General features: G+C 41.4%; 2 protein-coding genes across 10 annotated transcripts in view; one reads left to right on the plus strand and one right to left on the minus strand.

Moving 5' to 3' along the window:
- ITGB4 (integrin subunit beta 4) overlaps positions 1 to 11565 on the plus strand; it is a 74224-nt gene extending 62659 nt beyond the window's left edge. For 4 of the 8 annotated variants that reach the window (XM_060764665.2, XM_060764664.2, XM_060764669.2 and 1 more), the window contains 8 exons: positions 165 to 335; positions 1748 to 1867; positions 2551 to 2700; positions 3757 to 3945; positions 5034 to 5189; positions 5537 to 5701; positions 6619 to 6735; positions 8134 to 11565. In XM_060764665.2, coding sequence (XP_060620648.2) covers positions 165 to 335; positions 1748 to 1867; positions 2551 to 2700; positions 3757 to 3945; positions 5034 to 5189; positions 5537 to 5701; positions 6619 to 6735; positions 8134 to 8279 — 1214 coding nt within the window. In that variant the 3' untranslated portion in view covers positions 8280 to 11565. The remainder of the gene's footprint in view (positions 1 to 164; positions 336 to 1747; positions 1868 to 2550; positions 2701 to 3756; positions 3946 to 5033; positions 5190 to 5536; positions 5702 to 6618; positions 6736 to 8133) is intronic. The other 4 variants (XM_060764667.2, XM_060764671.2, XM_060764668.2 and 1 more) reach the window with 3 other exon arrangements.
- A 1104-nt stretch (positions 11566 to 12669) lies between these two features.
- On the minus strand, positions 12670 to 23941 carry GALK1 (galactokinase 1). 2 transcript variants are annotated; one of them, XM_067463791.1, is made up of 8 exons: positions 23859 to 23941; positions 19329 to 19518; positions 18836 to 18955; positions 17108 to 17243; positions 16517 to 16698; positions 15879 to 16029; positions 14678 to 14840; positions 12670 to 13051 (listed from the first exon to the last, which is right to left on the minus strand). In XM_067463791.1, exons 2-8 carry the CDS (start codon positions 19507 to 19509, stop codon positions 12977 to 12979), a joined length of 1008 nt encoding a protein of 335 aa, XP_067319892.1. In that variant the 5' UTR covers positions 19510 to 19518; positions 23859 to 23941; the 3' UTR covers positions 12670 to 12976. The 2 variants fall into 2 exon arrangements, with proteins under 2 accessions (XP_067319892.1, XP_060620655.2); XM_060764672.2 differs by lacking the exon at positions 23859 to 23941 and adding an exon at positions 21627 to 21847.
- Between the last annotated feature and the right edge of the window lie 856 nt (positions 23942 to 24797).

Consider the following 24797-nt stretch of genomic DNA (forward strand, 5'->3'; position numbering starts at 1 on the left):
TTACCTTCTGCTTTTAAATACCCAAATGTCGATATAGCATTTGGGTAGAGAATGTACTCCCTCCCCTACTCCTTAGACCTTTCCTTCTGATGCTATGAGGACTAAGAGGTGTGGTGTCTTCAGTGGTGACGCGTTCTTTCTCTTTGTTTTGCCTTATCCTATAGACCAGTCCAGAAGGATATTTCCTCCCATGCATGAGGATGCTGGTAGGATAGTTCCGATGCCACAGGATGTGGTCTTCAGGAGGGCAAGGGTGAAGGGTTACAATGATGACACTGATGCTCGGGAATCTATAGTCATAACTGATGGGCCCTCTTGGATTTCCAGCTACCTAGGTATCGCAAATGGCCTAGCATGGCTAATTGCCTGAATTACAGGGACTCGTCCCATAACCATCTAATGTACTCACACATGGTCATTCACATGCATGGATCCACTAATCCTTCCTGCACCTTCACTAAAGTTCATTTCCAGACTACATCATTTCAATGACTACGAAGTGACTTAATGCTCTGACTTCATGCAATCTTCTCAGTCCTTAACCCTCACTCTTAAATAGTCAATTGTTATCCCAATGCATTAACCTTGTCTATATGTCTGATTCCAAAGTTCTTTTATGGAGAAGTGGCAGGGAGAACAATGCAAATGGTCTCTCTTGGAATAATTTTGCATAAGTCAAGAAAACAGCTGGGGATCCCACATTGCTCTTAGCTTTTTGTTGGTGGTTTTCAAAAGCCATGGGCATTTCCTAATTTTCACAATTTCCCCGTTGCTTTTGAAACTGCCCTCTTCATTCAGTACAAGCACCTTCTACACATCAGAAGTTAGGGTCCTCTTCTGCTTTTGCCAGGAAAAGGTTCTTTCTTGCCTCCCTGTTGAACAACACTATCCCATATATTTGAAGGTGGAATATAACACCAGTTCCAACTACAGAGAAAGCAAGGTGTTTTTGGAACTTTTTCATTCATAGTCCAATTCAGATAACAAATACCAATCTCACCTTCCTCTTTCCCAGTCTTGGCCAAGAAGCAGAAATATGGGTGACACTCCACAGCTGTTTTAATCCTCATTGCCACTTCCCTATGGGGCAAGTGTGGCCATTCCTTTCAGTGGTGGCCTGCCCAGTCCCCACCTTCATTCTACATGGAGAAAATGGCTGCTGGCTGAATAGTGACTCAAGCCAATCAGCATCTGCCACCTTGAACTCCACATTAACTAGATGGGGCATCTGGATTATTATTATTATTATTATTATTATTATTATTATTATTATTATTATTTGGGGTTCTTTTACCGCCCTGAGGGGACTCAGGGCGGCTTACAAAAGCAAAGGCACAATTTGATGCCTGCATCATAAAACAATCATACACAAAATTACATCAATTCACAGTTAACAACAATTCATGCATTATAACCATAAAATCAATAAAATCAATAAAAACCAAATACAAACCCAATTTCTCCTCTTACATGGTCAGCGTTCGTTAACACATAAATCTAGTTTTACGATTGGAAACTAAAGGCCATCAAGATATCCTGAGGAAGCAGAGTGTCCCAAAGTGAGAACGTCACCTGAAAGCTACTGATAGCTACTTGGCTAGATTTCTCAATACTTTTCCCTGTAGTTCTTTGATTACTATAGATCAGGGAGATAGGGATGCCTGTGGTGAAGTGGCTGTGGTTCCTCCATGTCCAAATCTTTGGGTTGCCCACACTGATCGCATCACCATTTTCTTTCTCTATGCAGGCATGTCAGAGCAAGGCACACAGTCCAGGGTGCATTATGCCATTCCCCAGAAGGCCAGGGGCCGCACTCACTCCGAAGATGTCCGTGAAGCACTGAGCAACCTGGAGACAGTGCTTCAGGGTGAGTGAGCGCCGCCTAGCCTCTGCATGGGACCTCACTGAGCCCTGAAGAAAGGGGCAGCAGAAAGAGGAGCTTGCTTGTTGAAATCACATCTCCTTTTCTTTTTTCTGCTGAAATAAATTAATGGCAACTATGAGAACCTTATCACACAATGCAAGTGTAATTGCAGCAGGATAACAGCAGGACTTTTTACATGGAAGTATTCCATTTTTGTTGTTTTCCTGGTGGGAGACTGTTGTAAGGCATTTCTTTTACAAAAGGTTTTTGTGTGTTTGTAAAAACAAACACTATCCAGGTTGTCTCCCACCCGGAGAGCTGTGAAGGGGGACAAAGTACATGATAAGTCTCAGCTGTAATTGCACTTTGCCTGTATTGTGTGATAAACTCTTAAAACTACATAGTCTTCAAGCTGCATCTCTGTAATTTGAAATGTATGGTTGAGGTGCTGTTTTCAATTCATGCGCCATTGAGTTTAGCATACTCCTCAGCCCAGCTCTTCACCTCAGCATCTCAAGTGCTTCTAGCTAGATTCCAATTAGTTGACTTCCTTTTTGATGGGATATTCTGCTTGTTCTCCTTGGACACAAAAACTTCTGCCCTGTGCTCATGTGTAACGCTGCTTCTGGTCCTGCTCCTTGTTGTCTGATCCAAGCCCATGATTACATTTTTAATCTTTGCTTCAGATTCCAGGATGCAGCAGGGTGTTCCTGACACTCCCACCCGCTTGGTGTTCTCGGCCCTGGGGCCCACCTCACTGAAAGTCAGCTGGCAGGAGCCACACTGTGACAAACAACTGCAAGGATACAGTGTACAGTACCAGCTTCTCAACGGAGGTCAGGGAACCTCTCTGTTTTGTCTGTGCAGGGCAAAGTCATGTGTCATTAGTCTACCAAGAAAAGCCCTGTTTTGTCAGATAGCATAATGGCAGAATGACCAATGTACAGTGTATGATTTCAAATCAAAAAGCACAATATTGTTATCACCTGTTCAGTTTGGAAAAATTACTTACTATATTGCTTTGCAGCTATCAATAAGGTCCATTTCCCTCTGTTACAAGATGGCCATCAGGTGGTCCAAACTGCTTCTATTGACTTTTAAACATCCAAAGCTAGGTATGGTCCTTCATTCATTAGCTCAGAGATAAGGAAACATTACTTTTTTTGTCCTGTACCTCCTAGAATCTGCCAACTAGAATAGTCATGCTGGCTTGTGGATTCTGGAAGTTGTAATCCTCCAAAATTAATTTTCAAAGGTCTTCAGTTACTTGAGATGCATAAAAAGTACCATAATTTCTCCGCACAGGGAGGAGAGAAACTCCATTGGTTAGGGGCATTAAAAGCATGCAGCAAAAGAGAAAATGTGCACTGCTCACACGCTTCCTTCTTTTTCAAACACAAATTAGCCCACAGCTGCTTCTGCCTCTACATTTGTAGCAGTCATGCTGTTGGGAGAAAGGAGAACAGTATAAAAGTGTAGTATACTCAATAAATAATACCAGGAAGCTAAACATTTCCACAGAAAGTATATTTTACAGCTTCTTTGGTAACATTTGAATGAATGATCTCAGAAAGAAGATATGCAGCAGAAAAAAATAATATATGGGCTGAGAGTTATCTATATTTATTTTCCCATCTAGTTCTACTAGTCTTGAAGGGCCACTTTGCATAAGATTAAAAATGACTATCCAGAGGTAAATATGGGCATACAAGACAATGTACCGTAAATCTCATGACCTCATGTATAACGAGAGAGCTCATGTCTACTTCACCATGCCTAGGCATGGAAGAAAGCCTCCAGGAGGCACTGCATCACAAGTTGTATCAGTTTGCCAGTGGAAGCAGTGTTTGAGCCTTGTGAGAGTGACTGATGTGTCTTCTTCTGTTCCCCAGGAGAAATACGGAGGCTGACTCTCCCCAATCCCAATCAGAATTCTGTTGTGGTGGATGACCTGCTGCCGAACCACTCCTATGTCTTCAAGGTGAAGGCTCAAAGTGATGACGGATGGGGTCCAGAGCGAGAAGGTGTGATCACTATCGAGTCACAAGTCGATCCACGCAGTCCTCTGAGTCCTGTTCCAGGTAATGTGGCCTCCAGTTCCCTTGTTATAGGAGTATTCAAATATATGTATTGTTTGTATGACATTGCCTCCCTCTTTGTTGTTGTTTTTCTCTGTGATATTGTATCCTTCAGGAGTACTACCACTTATAGTAGTATTTACCTCTTTGAGAATTTCAAGTTGCCTTTTGAAAAATGATGTTTCTACCTCCCATGATTTCTAAGAACTGAGAAATATGTAGGCATTTGAACAAGGTCTAAATATCACAAAGGCACCCAATCCCATTTGATCTTAGAAGTTTAGTATGGCCAACTCTGGTTAGTACTTGGATAAGAGCTCAACAATGAATACCAGGTGCTGTAGTTTCTGTTTAGAGGCAACAAACTGAGTATTTTTTGTCTTCAGAACTTCAGAAAATTAGTGAAGTTGCCCTAAGTCGATAGGCGACTTGAAGGTACAAAAACACAACTAAATACTATAGAGGTTTGGGCGGGCCTTGGGTTTTTCAGCATGTTCTAAATCTATGCAGTATATTTCTCTCCAGCTTATGTTTTTTTAAAAAATATATTATCTAGCTATTTATCTAATATAAAATATTTTTAAAGGAGGGTAAAGAGATAGTAAGGTAAAAGTAACAATAATAACCTTTACTTACCTAAGTCATACAAGGCAGCTTGTTGCTCTGAATATGAGATGGATGTCCCCTTGTTGCTGCCCTAAGAAAAATTGTAAATAGAAACTTGGAAATGTTGATTCATTGATGTAATGTTTCAAAATGAGTAAAATTTGAATATTTAACATTAGTGTTATATAGCTAAATTGTTATTTTTTTTAGGAGAATCAGCTGATAGCAGTGGACCACCAAAGCCCAAGTCTTGTAGTTTGTTATATTTTATTTGAATATAAGGTCTGTGTATAGAAATGTGCAAACATAAATTTCATATTAGAAAAAAGAAATACATTTCATGCACTCTAAAATATAAGTTTGGATATTATATAATTAGGGATTCAAGGTATGAATAAATCTGAAATTATGTTATGTACCTCAGGGCTTGCTCATTCTCTTTCTTCTTGACATCTCTGAACTGTTTTCCCCACTAATTCCTCTAGGGTCACCATTCACCTTGAGCACGCCCAGTGCTCCTGGGCCTTTGGTGTTCACTGCCCTGAGTCCCGACTCTCTTCAGCTGAGCTGGGAGAGACCTCGCCAACCCAATGGTTTGATTTTGGGTTACTTGGTCACCTGTGAGACACTGCATGGTGGAGGTATGTTACAGTTCTGAAACAAAATACAATTCAGAGAATTTCCTGTACATGCAAATGTGGAAGTATTTAAATTGAGTATTTCTGCATGGCAGGATATTGAACGGGATGGCACTTGTGGTCTTTTCCAGCTCTATGATTCTGTGACTCTATGATCAATAAAACAGATCAGGGGAGTCACTGAAAACATTCAGCTCTCTTTGAGTTTCAGATCTCTGACAAATACACAAGAATCACTGGATTCAAATGTTTGGCAGAATAAACATGGCTAAGATAGACAACTGATGAAATTGATGTCTCTTGTTCTCAATGATTTTTCAAACCTGTTCTTTATGCTTGGGTTTATTTAGGAGAACCCAGAAATATATATGTGGAAGGGGACAAGCCAGAGACCACCCTGACAGTGCCTTATCTGAGTGAAAATGTTCCATATAAGTTCAAAGTGCAAGCAAAGACCACTCAAGGATTTGGACCAGAAAGAGAAGGGATCATCACCATTGAATCTCAAGATGCAGGTATGCTTTTTCACTGGTGTCATGATATAATCAATTCTTTCACCTACATTTGAGCATAGAATAACTGCTTCTTGGAACTTTAAAGCAAAAAAAGGAAATTCAAATTAATCTATTAACTAATTGATTAATTAATTAATTAATTAATTAAGGAAGGATGGATTTAACCTGGCTGCTTTCTAGCATTGGACATGGTCAAAGGCAAAAAGGTGGGAACAAAAGTACCAGCATATTTTAGTCAAATATTATGAGTTCCAATAAGTCAGTATTTAGGAGATGTGTTTTTGAATGGAGAGGACAGAATATGCAAAATCTGTATAACTACCAAGTTGATCAATTGCCCTGGAGGATATGATGATTCCTAGAGTGGTGTTCTCTCAGGTAAAGAAAAACAGTAGGCTTTTATTTATGGCTTTTTCACTTCTGTAGAGGCTTTGCATCTTTAACCTTGCAAAAGTGTATGACATGCTGTATAGATTTGAGTAAGGTTGAAATGGTCATCAGGAATGTTACTGAGGTCTTTGATGCAGTTTACTGAATGAAACAGAACTGAGAAACTGAGAAACAGGAAAGTTTTTTGGGTCTACAACATGCAGCGTGGTATGTGCATTTAAGTGGAAAGGAATTTCATTTTGTTGTGACACTTGAGGAAGCGTCTTACTGGATTTCTTGCAATGTTAAACATAAATTGCCTTCTTTTTGGAATGCCAGTGAAGTGGGCCCCACTATGGAAAAACCACAATGATGTAAAATTTGAAATAATTTTAATTAAATTTTAAAAATAAATGTAATGTCAACACATTACTTTATCTTCAAATATGGTCTTGCTAATATTAATTTTTAAGGACTTCAGATAGAATAGCCATTTAGACATCCAGGAACTGGTTTCATTTTTCCCGTCCTCATCTGTTCTGGTTCAGGTGTATTCTCTCAGTTTGGAACAGAGCAGTTCTCCAGAGAAGAGGTATACAGCATCCCCACAGAATACAACACCCTCACAAGTATAACTTCTTCCCCACTGGATCCTTTGTACACAGGTAGGAAAGGTGAATTATGGAAAAGGGGGATATTCGTGAACTATTGTGCTTGTGAGACCTTCACAAGAAGAGTGCTACTTTTCCTCTAGAGCAGTGGTTCTCAATCTGTGGGTCCCCAGGTGTTTAGTCCTACAATTCCCAGAAATCCCAGCCAGTTTACTAGCTGTTACGATTTCTGTGAGTTGAAAGTCAAAACATCAGGGGACCTACAGGTTGAGAACCACTGCCTAGAGGATGTAATGGAGGAAGAGCAAAAATATGCCTACACAAATGCTACTCAGCTTTTGTTGAAGGAATGTATCTCTGTCCATTGATAGCCAAGCATCAAACATCTCTTAGGCAAGTGCCATACGATAAGGGACTTAAAGAAAAACAATGTGGCCATTGTTTCTGAATTAAAATTTTATGGCCTAGGATCTTGATGCTTAGAGAAGCAGAGATGTTGATGCTTAAAGAAGCAGAGCCTGCGGCACCACTTCCCACTCAAACCCAAGTGGATTGTACCTAAAATCTGCTGTCCAAGATGGCCGTCTCATACTTTTCATAGTAGGGACCAGTATTGTTGCTTGATTGGCAGTATTTATGAGGATGCAGCAAAAATCACCATTGGGTGACTGAAAGAAATGGACTGTGGTTGTGTTCAGCATATGGTATTAATATTTGAAAAAGAAGCTTTGCATTTCTTCAGGTCTCCCGTCTTCTGATGCCTGTTAGCAGCTTACAATTCATCCTGCCTCTCTGGTTCTATAAAATTGATTAAGGGTACCATCTACACCAGGGTCCTCAAACTAAGGTCCGGGGGTCGGATACGGCCCTCTAAGGTCATTTATCCGGCCCTCACTCAGGGTCAACATAAGTCTGAAATTACTTGAAAGCACACAACAACAACAATCCTATCTCATCAGCCCAAAGCAGGCCCACACTTCCCATTGAAATACTAATAAGTTTATATTTGTTAAATTGTTCTTCATTTTAATTATTGTATTGTTTTAAGTGTTTTTTGCACTACAAGTAAGATATGTGCAGTGTGCATAGGAATTCATTTGTGTTTTTTTCAAATTATAATCTGGCCCTCCAACAGTTTGAGGGACTGTGACCTGGCCCTCTGTTGAAAAAGTTTGAGGACCCCTGATCTATACTGTAGAATTAATGCAATTTGACACCATTTTAATTGTCATGGAGTCACGGGAGTTGTAATTTGGTAAGAAGCAAGCACTAAAGGAATACTAAAGACCTTGAACAACTACACTTCCGCAGCATTGAGCCATGGTAGTTAAAGTGGTCTCAAACTGGATCATTTCTACAATGTAGGTGAAACCATAGTATCTGCCAACTAACACATGCATACAAACAGAGGCACGACTAACATGATTTCTGCATTGTCCCTTCTTGTTCCAGATGGCATGCTGATGACCACGCAGAGAGTGGAGAGTGGCAGCACTCTCACCAAACAGGTCACCCAAGAGTTTGTCTCCAGAACCATGATGTCTAATAGCAGTGGGACATTCTCCAGACAGACAGAGAGGCAATTCTATGAAGCTTGAGTCAGGAAAGAAATTGCAAGAGGGTGTTTGACTCTTCACAAGTGGATGATTGCAAGCAGGCTGGTTCTATGGTCCGCTTCCAGACTCAGAAGGACATGACGTGTGATGCATTGCATCAGTTCTCAAAGCAATTGCAGTTCCTTTCGAAATGCCAATGGGTGGAGGCTGCATGTGGCCCAGGCGGGACACTATGAACAAAGCTTTTAGCAAGACGCTTGGCTACCAAGGGCTTTGGGTTAGATCTGTTTTGAGTCATGTTCTTGACCGTCTCATGCTTTGCTTTTCGCTGTTCTTACCTGTTTGACTGCACAGGACTCAATTTGTTCCTAACTCCCAAATCCCCATCCTATTTTTTCTAGTTGTATTTTTAAATTCAATCCATTCCCAAGTTTCCTTTCTTTCTCACTCCAAATCTCTAGGCATAGCTCCTCTGTGTCAATACCATTATCCTGTTCCCCCCTCCCAAAAGAAGTGCTATGCTCTTGGACAAAAAGCCATACCTATTCTAAATTTGTCATTTTTATAAATGCACCCCTTGTAGTCAGGGGGTAGTGTGTTATTTGTGTTCTTTTCCTACACGTGTCAGCAAAAACCCTTTGTCTATAGTTTGGTATTGATATGACTAATTAGAACATTCATTTGCATAGCATTACCTACAATGCTTTATAGTGCAATCCTATCTTAATATGTAGGAGCCCCCGGTGGCACAATGGGTTAAACCCTTGTGCCAGCAGGACTGAAGACCAACAGGTCAGAGGCTTGAATCCAGAGAACGCGGATGAGCTTCCTCTGTCAGCTCCAGCTCTCCATGCGGGGACATGAGAGAAGCCTCCCACAACGATGGTAAAACATCCGGGCGTCCCCTGGGCAACGTCCTTGCAGACAGCCAATTCTCTTACATCAGAAACGACTTGCAGTTTCTCAAGTCACTTCTGACACGATAAAAAATGTAGTTTGCCTAATATGCACAATTTGGAAGGCTGTTATTTTATGCAGATTGTCTTACCACCAGCTTCCTTTGTTAGGGATGTGCATATCTCATGGCATTACAGTCTTGCCAGAAGAAGCCCTTAAAAATGATCTGGGGATTCTAACCAATGAGGCTTTTACTGTGGAATCTGCCTTGTCCTTGGAGTGTTATAGATGAATCAGACATCATTTTCTATTCTTCTAGCCCTATGTTTTCCCACAGCTTCTTCCAAACCAAAGAAAATCTATTAAGGAAAAGCTGGGTGAGCTAGATGGTGTTTTTTCACTGATAATGCTAGGAGCTGCCAACCTCAAAACATTTTAAACCAAAATCCACATTACAGTTGCCATTGAATTCCAGTTGTAATGCTCCAAGTTGGCAGTGCCAACAGGTCTATTTCATTGGTGTATATCAGTGCCATGGGCTTTAGCCCAGGTATAACAAAGTTCTGTCATATACTGTCTGCTCTTCTTTCTTCCTAACAAGATACAACAACTTTAATCTAAATTATGTAGGCTGCATCTTTCGGGACTTCTATAACACGTTACTGTGGTGTTAGTGGTTTGAGTATCAGTCTACAACTCTAGGGAATACGGTTCGAATCCCTGCTGAAACATGAAACCTACGGGGTAATCTGAGGCAAGTCACACTCTCTCAGCCTCAAAGGAAGGCAATGGCAAATCTTTTCAGAACACATTTTGCCAAGAAAACCCTGTGATAGCACCTTAGAACCACCGTATATCAGAAATGACATGAAGGCACCCAACAAACAAACACAAGATTTCTATTCCTCCACCGTTTAGGTAGTTATATGGACACCACAAGTGGCTGGGCACATCTATATTTAACAAAGTCCATTCCATTCCTTCCCCGTCTTGCCTAATAGAACCAAGTTGAACAGGAATCAACAAGGCAGGAGAGGCTAACCAGAGATTGGTAAAGAATTTCATGTGCAGATCCAGACAGGAATTTAATACATGGAAGCCAAAGCAGAGAAAACAATGCTCCTGGCTTTGATACAGCCACTGAGTTTCCAATATGGAGTGACTGTTTCACCTTCCTTAGAATGGAAAAAGTAGTGTTTTCTTATATGAATGTTTTTATTTATTTATATGTATGCAAATTTAACAAACAAGCCAGATGGTACAATCTCCCAGGGTTTTATGCTCGCGCTTTTCTCCTTGCTTGGAAGCCATCCAAAATCTAGAGGAAAGACTCCCAGCTGAACTCTACTGAAGGAGATTGCCACGTTGTGCATTTTGCAGCTTTGGAATAATGTCGCTTCCAATTTTTGTATGGCTATTGCAAAAAGGAGATGTTTTCAAACCCTTTCCAGCAGAACAAACAGGTTCTATGCTGAGAAAATCTAATGCAAGTGCCTTTCCTAAAATACAGTTTACCAATCTTCACAAAGTAATGCCCAATGTGCAATAGATAAACTGGGCATATACCCTACACCTTGTTCCAGAATCCTTTGCAATGCACATTGTTGCTATAGATTTTTGTTTCCTTGAAAGATAAAAGATTGAATACCATGGTCTTTACAAATGTTAACACTTCTACCACAATTCAGACCAAGCTGATCTTTCTCTTTCATTTCTCTTTTGACAATACTAGCACCAAGATTTCTTGCATATGCATTTGTGCAATCCAAATGAATCTTAAAAATATATAAGCTCAAGGTGAAGGTTGTTTGGGCTGGGTTCAAAAATCCAGGTAACGGGTGCTCTTATTTTCTGTCTCTTGGAATCTCACTTTGGATGTTATTGCAAACTGCTTCATAGCAACAGTGTGAATCTATAAAATTTCCCAAGTCATCTTTCCAAAGGAGATGATTTCTTTGTATATCTAGACATCTAAAACCAGCAAATAAGTTACTTCATGGTTACTTTATATACAACCCTAAATCAAGTATTTTATTAGAAAGGGCTATCTACAGAATGTACTCAAACATCCTTCTGTAAAGTCAACTTGTTACCACCAGTTACAATTACATGCTGCGCATTAGAGTGCTTTTTACTCAAGGAGCCCCACAGGCCTTAATATTAACCAAAGAGCCCATTTAAAGGGGAAATTGGGCCAGACATCAGCAGAGCAGTGGTTCTAATGCCAGTTTTAAAAGGGAATGTGTTTTCTGCTCATATAAAGGAAGAAACACAATAGAATATAAATTATATTTTTGTTGCCTGTTATGGCTTACAGAAGTTGGTGGCACTTAATACGTATGTGGTGTGAATAATAAAACAGTCTAACAGCTGATATTCTGGACCAGATGGCTTTCTGTTGCACTTAATAAACATTTTCTCTTTGATTCCAGCTGGGTTTTTTTATTTCCAAATGTGCCTAATGGAAAAGAGGCTGGCAGCTGGGGCTCTTGGCAAAAATAGGGCTATACATCCTATGAAGAGCTAGGAAGGACTACGCACATGGATTTCAATAAGCAGAGGCACATATAGTTCAGCAAAGGATGGGAGTTATAGAAGCAAATACTTGATAGACAGATAGACAGATGGAAATACTTTGCCATATTCTCATCTAGATGTTTCTCAAAACGTTTAATGTCTAAAAGGATCTAAAAATGGATAGAAGACTGAGGCCAAAATAATAACAATGCTTATTTATAATGCCCTTTCCATCAAAGAGTGGCATATCAAACATGGACATAAAACATAAAAGTATAATTACACATAAAATGCCCAATATCCCCAAATCACTGTCTATCTCAGCAACCTCAAACACAACTCATCAGTTCAATCTGGTGAATCAAAGCTCTCCAACCCCTTATGAAAATTGGTGAGATCTTCCTCCACCTGGAGATCCAAAAGAAGACCATTGCATAAAGGTGGATCCAGATTTGGAAAGGCCTGCAGTATGGCAAATGCTTTGCCTGTGAATACTGAATTCCTACGTGGTGCATACTATGCTAACCAAGTTGGCAGGTACTGGGGGAGATTGGAGTGCAGTCCACTAAATACCAGAATACCAAGAGTTTGAAAGAGGTCCTTTTTACTTCAAGACTATAAAGAGAGAAGAGACAGATACTGGAATCAAGGAGGGGGAGAGAGCAGGAGATGTATCTCAAAGTGAATATTAAAGCATTTCTAAAATATTATTTTGGAAAAAGCCCAATGTCCTTCGACTGACATGTTTTGTTTTGTTTTCCAAAGTAAAAAGTGAAGATGGTTTACTTGGAGATCTCTCCCTGCTTTTCCCTGAAGATCTTAAAGGGACACAGACATAGTCTGTGGAGGAGAAGGTTAGGTCTGTGCCCCTTTAATATAAAATTATGGTTTTAAAATCCCTGTTTTCTTGGATGGTCCAAGAATCCAAACCATTTTTTTATCTCTTTCTTCCTACCACAGTGTCTATGGAGGGACTTAAGTATTAGAGGTGCAGACATCATGTAAATAATGACATATGTCTCAATTATCCATTTATTTACAAATACACAAGTCTTGTCCCACAACAATAGAGCAAATTAGGCTTTCTCTGACATCAGATGACGAACACATCCTCTCCCAGAAATGTTAAAGAAGAAAGAAAAACACTACCTATAAATCTGATTTTTAAATCATATTAAAAATAAATTCCTTAGCACATTATTTTGAGGTTTCTATCCCAAATAAATGGGGGATCAAGTACTGAGTTGAAGCTTTGTGAATTCTCCTAATCCCTGATAGCAGCAGCAGTAGCAGCAAATCCTTGTGTGGAAATCAGGAGTTTGTTTTCAAGGCAGGCGGTGTACTTTAGCTCCATCAGAAGGCTTTGAGAAATAAAAAGTTGGCGTCCCACTGTATTTTTCCTAATGGTAAAAAATCAAGATCAAGAATCAGGATCTATAATTGTCTAGATGTCAAAAGTACTATCTCACACAATAAACAAGAAACCAAAACAATGAGCATAAGAATAGATATCTGTAAATAAAATACTTTCCTGGTGACAGAAAATGTGATAAAAGATGAAATAACAACCAAGATCAATTTTCTAGTATTTCAAATGAGCTTAGGAAGAACCAAATGGTGTTGTTTCAAGGTATGGAGAGGTAATGAGCATAACCCATTTTTGAGCTAAGGTCTCTGGAGTGGTCAGTCCTTTGGATGTTGATTTCATAGGATAATTTCTCCATGAGTGTCACAAACCAAACCCTCTGTAACCAACTGGAGAAAATTAGCCAGTCTAGCATTCTCTTATTTTACTGCCAATAAGAAGGTGCAATGAGTTCCTTATGCTTCATATGAGCTTGCCATTTGCTCATATGAAGATGGACAAAATAACACAGTCCCAAACAATATATACTGGTTTGTCATTCTGGAGGAATGGCTTTTGACTAATGGGCAAATTTTTTTAAAAATATTATTTATTTATTTCATGTCAAGAGTGACTTGAGAAACTGTAAGTCAGTTCTGGTGTGAGAAAATTGGCCACCTACAAGGACATTGCCCAAGGGAAGCCCGGATGTGTTACCATCCTGTGGGAGGCTTCTCTCATGTCCCTGCATGGGAAGCTGGAGCTGACAGATGGGAGCTCACCCCACTTCCCCAGATTCTAACAGCTGACCTTTCGGTCAGCAATCCTGCCGGCACAAAGGTTTAACTCATTGCACCACTGGGGGCTCCATGGGTACAATAACCATATATGAAGAAAAGAACCTGGTTTATTGCTTCCTCTCCAACAGAGAGGGAATAAAGAGGCATTGACCTTAAGAGGGTTTGCAAGGCTTTAAATACTATCTCTGCAGTGTTTAAAACTCTTGTACATTATGCAAGGCTGAGAGGGATTTAAATGAGGGGAACACTGAGATTTTGACCCATTCTGCTTCAGTTAACTGTTGCCTTTAATTCAAATTCCCACCACACTTTTAAACCTACATTAATGTGAATAATCTAACTGTCAATTATATATATAAGGCAGAAGTCATTTGGAAGCAAAACTGTGGGGTACACATACTTATGTGAAGTGTAAAATTGCTATTTGTGTTGCTGGAGAGCAGGAAAGATTTCTAGTAAAGCTGGTAATCTGATAATAATGAAGCTAAGAGATTGGTTAACCAACTATTTCTGTCTGAACACACCTGGCTGTGGGTTAGCCTTGGTGGAATAAAACTCCAGTTCTATAAATTCCTCTCTTCCTCCTTCCTTTCCTTTACTGCTTGCTCATTAACTTCTGCACTAAACAGAATTATCTTTGAAGGAATGTATTAGAAAATGGGAAGGAGCTAGAAGTATAGCTCATCTGCTCCACACTCATAATGTTGAGGAAAGACTTTTGTAGGTTAGACTATGTGAATAATCTCGCCATGAAAAAAGCCATACTTTTGCATCTGGCCCCAGAACAGGACTCAATTATAAACTATATTTCTTCCCAATATGGATGCAAATTATGGTAGTGTTCGAAGTAGTTTTCCATTACCAGTATGTACTCTACATACCTTGATGTGTTTCACAACTTTCTCAGCTGCTCCAGACTCAAGCAGGGTGACAGTGCAACCTCCGAAGCCACCACCAGTCATCCTGCTTCCATAAACCCCAGGGACCTCCATGGCAGCAGAAACAAGCTCATCTAGTTCTGGACAGCTGACTTCATAGTCATCCCTGGAGGTGGAGAAGGGGAGGAGAAGTCAGCGGGTGACAAGACCGTCACTGCTAGCAAAAGACTGTCACTGCTAGCATTTCAACCCACACTATCCTAACTCTGCCCTGTTGTGACTTAACAGAAATATGTTAGCAAGAACTTGCATTGCAGAAGTAGACAAATCCAGTCTTGGGCAAAAATTATCCTGAATAAGATCCAGAGGACACTAGGAGAGAGTGCAGTTTTATTACTACTATATTCATTGCTGAAATTGTTATTATTTTAAAATATCCAAATATGATTGAGAGCCAGTGTGGATGAATCTTGGGTTTATGACTCTGGAGACCAGGGTCTGGATCCCCGCTTGGTAATGGAAACCCAACAGGTGACCTTGGGAAAGCCACACTCTCTCAACCTCAGAGGAAGGTCATGGCAACCCTCTCTTAACAAATCTTGCAAAAGAAAAACCCCATGATAGGATCACCTTACAATTGCCATAACTTAGCAACAAGTTAAAAACAAACTACAACAAGAAGGTTCTGTTCGGTATATGGAAATCACTATTTTCATCTAAACAGAAAAGTATCCTCAAAGTATTGCAGAATCCTCAAAGTACATGTGATGAGCTTGTATATAGAATTAAAAGTACATACTGTTATGTCAACATGTTAGGAGAAAAAGAGGTTTGTTGTGGCACATGGTCTGCATCGTGGTTTTCATAAACCACGCACATTTTCCAAACAGTATTGCGAAGTTATCTTGCTCAAAACAGATACATAAAAAGAAAACTATAGATCTATAGATATCAAATTACACTGAGATGAAACACTGAAGAAGTGAGTGGACTGGTTATACCTCTACTGACCTAACACAGTCTGCAGGTCAGGCATTCATACAACAAACTGTGGTCTCATAAGAAGGCTATATAGAACAATTCACATGTTGAAATCTAGGGTCATTTATGAAATGGCTCTTTTGAAACATGATCTTAAAATATGTAGTAATAAAGCAAAAACATTATCTGTTAATGTTTTAACATCTCTGGGATGTTGGCCCACCTCAAGGAATTGTGACTCTCCACCATCAGCTGACCAAACTGCCGATAGTCCCTGGACTGTAAGGCCTCCACAGCCATGGCAGTGCGCTCTATCTCTCCAATCACATGCTTAGCTCGCCTGTACACTTCCTGACTCAGGAGGACCTTTGCCTCTAGGAGCAGGGAAAAACAGTTCTGTTAGACAGGACTGAGAAAACAACTCAAATTTCAAACATACCCTTAAGAGTGCAAGTGGGGAGCCTTGAGGAGTCAGTTCCTCAAGCTTCTCCATGCCCCAGAAAATACCCCAGACAAATACATTCACGTGAAAGAGAAAAACGGGGAAAAAACATCCACCACAGGAAATCCTACTTCATTTCCCTCTCTAGTAACTCTCAAAATGAAGATAGTACAAATACTGTCTACAAGCGAATATTAGGGGAGAAATGGGTTTCGCCCCCATGTGATGTCCCACCACAGTTTAGAAGAAGTTGTGATGGAATGCAAATGTGTGCATGTTATACATGAATGAAGAAGATTGACCCTTTCCTCTTCGTCCCCTTTTGCTTCAAAGGCAGAAAGCCATATAGAAGGAAAAGAGGGAGGCACTCACTGCCACCCTCTCTGCTATTTCATTGGCTTTTATTAAACTAGACTTACTCTCTAAATCTGCCAGAGTGGCTTCTCTCAAGCTTGGCTTTCCAAGCACCTTCGCAGCTTCTTCACACTGGTGTCGACGAGTGGGATACTCGCTGCCTGTCAAGGTGTGCCGGACATTGGAGTTGGTGATGAGAACAACTACATTTGGGTCAGCCAGAGGGACCAGTCGAGTCTCCAGTGACCTGCATTCACAAGATTAAAGAGCACAAAGATACTTTAAGTTTGCATTCTGGGTGCTTCTGTTTATGGGTGCATATTTATGTTTTTACAATATATGACAAAAATGCTTTCCTGCTTTAATGCTGCCCAATAAAGGTTCAGAGAATCCTTCCCCATATTGGAAGATGAAAACACAAAGAAGAGATCTGTTGAACTGCATGGAAAGGCCTCCTTCCTCCATTACAGCCATACAAAGCCTTACCATCCACATGCCAGACATGTCTGAAGTGGGCTCCATATGAATGATGATGTATACAACAAGTACACAAAGAGTGGGGACACAGATTAGACAAGATTACCCCTCACAAGGATAAACCCTATGCACAATCAGCAAGACACATATGAAGTCCCTGCAGAGAATAATATCCTCACCTGCAGTCTATCAGCAAGGCATGGCCCTCCTTCCCCATCACAGAAATGAACTGGTCCATGATTCCACAAGGCATCATTGCAAAGGTGTGTTCTGCTTTTTGGCACACTAAGGCCTTAGCAACTGGATCCCCATCATCTGTGATGAGGAAGAGAGTTGGTATCAAGTAGATTAGTTGTTTTATGCCTGACTTCACATTAGACTTTCCCTGGTAAAAATGAGAACAAGCATGCAAGTTCAGTTGGATTAGACATATGGATTAGACATGCAATCGGGAGGATGCTTTTTTTAAAGCTGCCTTTCAATATATATATATATATACACACACACACACACACACAATAACAGTAAAATATATGTGTGTGTATGTGGTTGGGGTGTCCACTTACACAGACAGACTCCGACTTCCATAAACAGCTATAGCTCCCAATACGCAGGAAAAACCAATGGCCCTCCCTCCAATGACATTGCAGGTTATAGTGAGTGCCATGAACATGTCCAAAAGCCCAGCCAATGTCCTCCACAAACACCATACTTTCATATGGGGACAATTTCATCCTAGATTTTGTTTTTCCTCCACCACAGACATCCCAGTATTTCTTACTCTCTCCATTGGTGTGGAATTTACATGACCCTGCCCACTACCTCTCCCATAACCCTTTCTATTCTTCTCTTCAGGACACAGCAAACAGAGGAATTGATCAGCAACTGAACATACTGGAGGGATTTCGAGGATTTATAGGAGTTATAGGTACTGGGATGTACAGTTCACCTGCAATCTAAGAGCACTCTGAACTCCACCAACGATGGACCTGGAACTAACTTGGAACACAGAAACCCATGACATACAAAAAATACTGGAGGTCTTTGGAGGGATTTATAGGAGTTGTAGTTCACCTATATCCAGAGCGCACTGTGAACCCAAACAACGATGGATCTGGATCAAACTTGGCATACATACCCGATATGCCCAATTTGAATACTGGTGGGTTTTGAGGGAATTGGCCTGGACATTTAGGAGTTGTAGATACTGGGATGCATAGTTAACTTGCAATCAATGAGCACTCTGAACTCCACCAAAGATGGAATTGGACCAAACTTGGCACACAGAACCCCCATGACCAACTGAATCTAATATAGGGGTTTGAGGGGACTGGCTCGCCATAGTGGGAGTCGTAGTTTACCCTGTATCCAGAGAGCACACTGAACCCCACTGATGATGCATCCAGAGCAAATCTGCCCAACATAACAAACTTTAAGTACTGATGGAATATCACAGGGTTAACCTGGCATGATGTGAGTTGTAGTTGATCCACAACCTTATGCATTTTGTACAAGTAAAAAAAATGACTGTTTTAAATAACCCGAGCAACGCTGGATACCCAAGCTAGCAGGACAACATTTTCCACTCTGACTGGCAACAACTCAGTACAGTATGTTGTTGCCCATGGGTGTTGTTGGAATGTAACTGTCATCAGATGTAGGTAGCAAACTGAGAAGCTTCATGGGGGATACAGTGAAAAAGCATCCGAAAGGCCATTAATTCCCCGCAATCAATCAACCAAGGCTGTGAATGGTCATTCCAAGTCCTTGCTATTATCAGAAATGCCAGGGATTGAAACCTAGATTAATTATGTGCCAGGAGAGGGCTCTTGTACTGAATTATGGCCCCTTCCACTCTATTAAATGGACATGACTAGCAGCAATAGAAGTCCAAGACTGATTCTTACCTGGGCAGAGCTGCTGCAGGAAAGTGTACACGGCCACTTCCAAGGAGGCTGAGCTTGAGAGACCACCACCCAATGGGACATTGCTGCTTATGACAGCATTAAACCCTGAGAGAGGAGCAGCTATAGAGGAACAGAAAAGCAACAGAAGGGGAAAAGCCAGTTAAAAAATAACAAATTTCTGGTTTGCTAGTAAAACTGAATTACTGTGTTACAAAATAATGCATGCAAAAAAAAGTGAGTCGCCAACATGAAATGCTTGGAAAGCTCTGCACTAGAGATTCTCAGAGAATCCATGTTAGCCAAATCCACAAGAGTGAGACCTACAATTCTGGAGGGCCAACTGTATTTTGAACCTGCTCAGACTTACATCACTGATGCATACCATGTTCCCACTAAGGAGAAGGTGGAAAGTCTTAATCTTTCCAATCATATATATCATCATAATCTTGTTTTCTCTATATTTGACAAATTACGTACTAACTTCAGATCCTACCTTTATAATGCTGGACAACTCCCTTGACATAGTTAGCCCAGTGTGGCTCTCCAGGATTCAAGGTAACCCCTTCCTCTGGAACAGTGAACTCCACCTTTCTAGGTTCTTCAGCTTCTTCTGCAGTTGTGACAATGCATATTGTTTTGTCTTCTCTTGGGCTCCCAACCATCACTGTACTCATCTGCAAGGCCTGAAGGAGGAGACAATCACTGAATTCCTCAAAGTATAAAATAGGGACAACAGTTAAGTGAAAGCAATCGGCCAAATAGTGTTTTTCACCACAAGTTGGTCATGGCTGCAAATTAAGAGCAGGGACTGGGAATGAAAGATAGGAAAAGCCATGTAGATGTCGCAACAGAAGAGTTCATTATTTATTCGTGGCATTCATATTTCGTCTTCACCAGACACAGTGAAGACATCTGCCCTTGCGCTATGCTACTCTGCTGCTGAGTATGCATGCCCAGTGTGGAACACATCTCACCACGCTAAAACAGTGGATGTGGCTCTTAATGACATCCGCCGGGAAGTAGCAGCCAATAGTGAAAGGACCAAGGCAGTGACATCTCCAGCCTATCCCTTGTTTGGGTATCAGCCAGCACGTCAACGACTTAAATCAAGAAATAGTTTTCTAAGATCTACAGAGACACTTGCTGGAACACACCAGCAAGTGAGAGTCCAAAAGTGGCAGGCTCAAACCCAGAACCTCAATCAATGCCTGATACCAAATGAGCGACTCCCTCCGGGCACACAGAGGACTGGGCGACTTGGAAGGCGCTGAACAGACTGCGCTCTGGCACCACAAGATGCAGAGCCAACCTTAAGAAATGGGGCAACAAAGTGGAATCCTTGACATGCGAGTGCGGAGAAGAGCAAACCACTGACCACCTGCTGCAATGCAGCCTGAGCCCTGCTACATGCACAATGGAGGACCTTCTTGCGGCAACACCAGAGGCACTCCAAGTGGCCAGATACTGGTCAAAGGACATTTAATCAGCTACCAAGTTTGCAAACTCTGTGTTTTGTCTATTTGTTTGCTTGCTTTGTTAAAAATGTAATACAAATGTCTGGTTGATCCTGACACAATAAATAAATAAAATATTTCGTTTCCACCAATTCGTTCAAAACTGTACTCTCCCACCTGCCAGGCAGATTGGGCTGAGAGAATGTAACAGGCTAAATGTTACCCAATCAGTTTCAAGGCTCAGTGTGGACTTGAAACTAGATCTTCCAGGTCCCAGTCCTGGAGTCTTAACCACTGCACAGTTCTGTATCACACTAACTAACTTGTTCCTGCTAGCATGAATAAAGTTATTTTTAAAAGAATTTCTGCATGCGGAAGTCATGGGGACCTATACACCACAAAATGCTATTAAATTCGTGCTTCTCATATGTAATACAGCTAACTCCAAGTTAAGAATGGGGGTGAGACATCAAGAAGTGAGAGAAATCTACCCCTAGGAAGGGAAATAATAATAATAATAATAATAATAATAATAATAATAATAATACAGGGTTAGTCAAAATGCATAGGCCAATAAGCCATTCAATTGAATGGCTTATTGGCCTATGCATTTTGACTAACCCTGTACTTTATTTGAAACCCACCCTATCTTCCCGAGCGGACTCAGAGTGGTTTCCCATGAGTAACAAAAATGGCAAACATTCAATGCCAAAAACAAATGACAAATCAAGTCAAAAACAATGGATAAAACGATCTCAATTTGACTTATAAAAACCAAAAATCAACCAAAAATTAAACTGAAATAAACATAGCATATAGAATCCCCTCCTGGAAGAGTTATTATCATGGGGAAAGGGGTCTCTACAAAAGCTTTCTCACCAATCCTTGTTTCCACGACAAGCCAAAATTTCCAAAATCAAAATATCACAGGGACAGAAAGTGGGGTGAACAGGGGTACAAACTGCAAAACAAACCCCAGAGGGGTGCTAACCCTTCCCTATACTATGCAAAGCTTAAATATACATATACATATATGTTGGCTGGAGGTTCACTTAAAATATACTTGTTCCGACATAAATACAAATTCAGTTTAAGATTAAACCATCCAGCCCGAAAAACTTCTAACAACCCGGTAATTCCGGCCACGAAAGCCTTCGACAATACTGTGAAAAGACCTTCATAACTCTACTTGAGGGCGGAGCTTCTCAGGTTGTCTGATACGGGAGGATGTCAGCATGTCTCTTTCTTCGGAGGCTGCAGGAGCCAATCCATGCCAGCCCAAGTCTTGCGCCTGTCTTGCTTTCCTTGCAAACACACACAGACACACACGCCCTTACCATCGGCAGCACGAAGCCCTGGTTGTAGTCGGTGTGCTCCCCGATCAGATTCACCCTCCCCGGCGCCGAGACCGCGACCCGGGGCTCCATCCCGAAAGCCCCCTCGAAGACCCGGCGGGCGGCCGCCAGCAGCGAGCCCAACAGGCCGGCCTCCCTCGGCCCCTCCATGGCTCCCTCCCAGAGGCAGACTGCCCGCCGCTTCCTGGATTGCGAAACTTCCCCCGAGCGCCCTCCAGGGGGCGCCGCTCCCCGCCTCACTCCCGCCTCGCCTCGCCTCGCCACGTGGGTCTTTCCCCCGAGGCTTCCTCATTCGCAGGTTGACGTCACGCTGGTTTGAACTATTAGGCACAGGCCCATCTACTCTGCAGCTTGAAATCAACCAGTTTAACTCCTCTGGCACATTCCTTTGGAATAATAATAATAATACTAATAATACTAATTATTATTATTATTATTATTATTATTATTATTATTTTACTGACAGAAAAACACAGTATGTCACAGCAAACGAGATCTATCTGCTGGATTTCATATCACAAAATCACAAGTCAAACACTTCCCAAGCATCTAGGACTGTGTGATGTATTTTTGAATGATTCGCTCAGATCCAAATAAGGTGGCCTTTTGCAGCTGACAGATCGTGATTTTGTCAAAGTTTATTGTTTCCAAATGCCGGCTGGGATCTCTTGGCACAGCACCCAGTGCCGATGACCACTGGGACCACTTGTACTGGTTTATGCCAGAGCCTTTGCAATTCAGTTTTGAGGTCTTGATAGCGGCTGAGTTTTTCCTGTTGTTTTTCCTCAATGCGAGGACCTTCTTATAGTAACACCAGAGGCACTCCAAGTGGCCAGCTACTGGTCAACAGGCATTTAATCAACTACCAAGCTTACAAACTTTGTGTTATGTTTGTTTGTTGGTTGGTTGGTTGGTTTGTTTAAAAATGCAATACAACTGTTTGGCTTGCTCCTGACACGATAAATAAATAAATGCGGCTGTCACCTGGTATGGCAACATCAATAATCCAGATTTTTTTTCCCCACAATCGCGATGTCTGGTGTATTGTGTTGTAAAACTTTGTCAGTCTGGATTCGAAAGTCCCACAGTATTTTTGCATGTTCATTTTCCACAACCTTTGCAGGTTTATGGTCCCACCAGTTCTTTGCTGCTGGCAGGTGGTACTTGTGACAAGTTCCAGTGAATCATCTGGGCCACAGAGTTGTGCCTTTGTTTGTAGTCCATTTGTGTGATTTTCTTGCAGCATCTGAGGATATGATCCATGGTTTCATCCGCTTCCTTGCAGAGTCTGCATTTTGGGTCCTCCGCTGATTTTTCAATCCTGGCCTTAATGGCATTTGTTCTGATGGCTTGCTCCTGGGTTGCAAGAATCAGGCCTTCTGTCTCCTTCTTCAGGGTTCCATTTGTGAGCCATAACCAGGTCTTCTCCTTGTCAACTTTTGCTTCAATTTTGTCAAGGAACTGCCCATGCAATACTTTGCTGTGCCAGCTATCCGCCCTGGTTTGTAGTGCAGTTTTTTTGTACTGGTTCTTTGTCTGCTGTGCTTTGAGAAATTTCCAATTATTGGCTTCAATTAAAGCAGGTTCTTGGCTTTCCTTGACATATTCTGCCAGGGTGTGTTTTTCTTCTTCGACTGCTTGTTTGACTTGTAAGAGTCCTCTGCCACCAGACTTTCTAGGCAGATAGAGCCAGTCAACATTCACTGCGAGGATGTAGTGAATTATGAATGGTCATGAGTTTTCTTATTTTTCTGTCCAAGTTGTCCAGTTCTGCCTGCGTCCAGTTCATGCCAGCAGTATATCTTATGACAGGTATGGTCCAGGTGTTTATTGTCATCATCATCATCATCATCTGAAACACAACAAGATTAGTACACAGCAAACAAGGTCACTATGCTGGCGGTTGTATTGGATCCCACGTCAAAAACTTCCCAAGTGTCTAGGACTGTGTGATGTATCGGTAAATAATGCGTCCAGATCCCAGTTGGGTAGCCTTTTGCAGCTGACAGATGGTAATTTTGTCAGCGTCAATTGTGTTTAAGTGCAGGCCAAGGTCTTTAGGTGCTGCACCCAGTGTGCTGATCACCACTGGGACCACCTTGACTGGCTTGATTATTATTTTACTGACACAAAAACAGAGTATGTCACAGAAAATGAGAGATATATGCTGGATTTCGTATTATTATTATTATTATTATTATTATTATTTCTTACCTGCCTCTCCTCCTGGCTCCAAGTGGTTACAACATTTCAACAGAAAAGAAGAAACCAGAAAATGCACAAAATCTGGCTATTCAAAAATTGGGACAATAAATAAAAAGGACTACTCAAAAAACTGGAATTCCAGACAGGAAACAATCAGAGTCAGTTGACACCTCCCAACAAAGAATTCCCCCAGGCAGCAACCAGCCAGGCTTTGAAGCTGCAAGGCTCTTCAATGCTAATCAAGCTGGCCAATTGCAACATTCGCCCTTGCCTCCAACAGGCAAGAGTTCTTTCTCCCACCCTGGACCTTCCACAGATACATACACCCCACTTGCCTAGTTTCTAACAGACCTCACAACCTCTGAGAACGCCTGTCATAGATTAGAATAGTCTAATGATAATTGAATCAGTAATAAAAAAATAATTTTTAAATGACAATTTTATGCCAGGTATTCAAAGTATTGTCCCTGGGCACCCAAGCACTGCTCGCCTTGTCAAAGAACAGAGTAGGAAGGCTTGCTTAAAATTTCTCTTGCAATTTCATAACATTTTGGACTTCAACTCCCACAATTCCCAAGAGCACCGGCTGTTAGGAGTTGTGGGAACGGAAGTCTCAAACACCTGGCGGGCCCAGTTTGCCCATGCCTGTGTTCAAGCTACTCCGGAGTTTCAAACTTGTTGCGGAGCAAAGCGTCAACATTCCTAAAGCAGAGGAATGGTCCACGTGGGAGAGGGGGGAGTCATAACAAAGTACATCAACGCTTTTTTTTGGAAAAACGAACCCTATTCGGTAAAAACCTCTTGTGGCGTTCCCAGTCTAGTTTTCACCCACCACCATCCCTTAAACCTCTGCCTCTTTTCCTCTTTTTCACTCCCCACGCCCACCCTATTTTCGGGAAAAAGTGGTACCTCCCAGAACGCCGCCTTCTGTCTGCGGGAGGGTTCGGC

This window comes from Anolis sagrei, chromosome 2 (assembly GCF_037176765.1).
Source record: "Anolis sagrei isolate rAnoSag1 chromosome 2, rAnoSag1.mat, whole genome shotgun sequence".
In the NCBI taxonomy this organism is placed as follows: Eukaryota; Metazoa; Chordata; class Lepidosauria; order Squamata; family Dactyloidae; genus Anolis; species Anolis sagrei.

Bases quoted from the DNA above. Each gene is read 5' to 3' on its own strand.
- GALK1 (XM_060764672.2), bottom strand. From the start codon at position 21,794: ATGGAGGGGCCGAGGGAGGCCGGCCTGTTGGGCTCGCTGCTGGCGGCC. The intron at 19,519-21,626 runs GTAAGGGCGTGT...CTCCTCCTTCAG, and splicing joins AGGGCTTCGTGCTGCCGATG to GCCTTGCAGATGAGTACAGT. The intron at 18,956-19,328 runs GTAGGATCTGAA...GTTCCTCTATAG, and splicing joins AGTTGTCCAGCATTATAAAG to CTGCTCCTCTCTCAGGGTTT.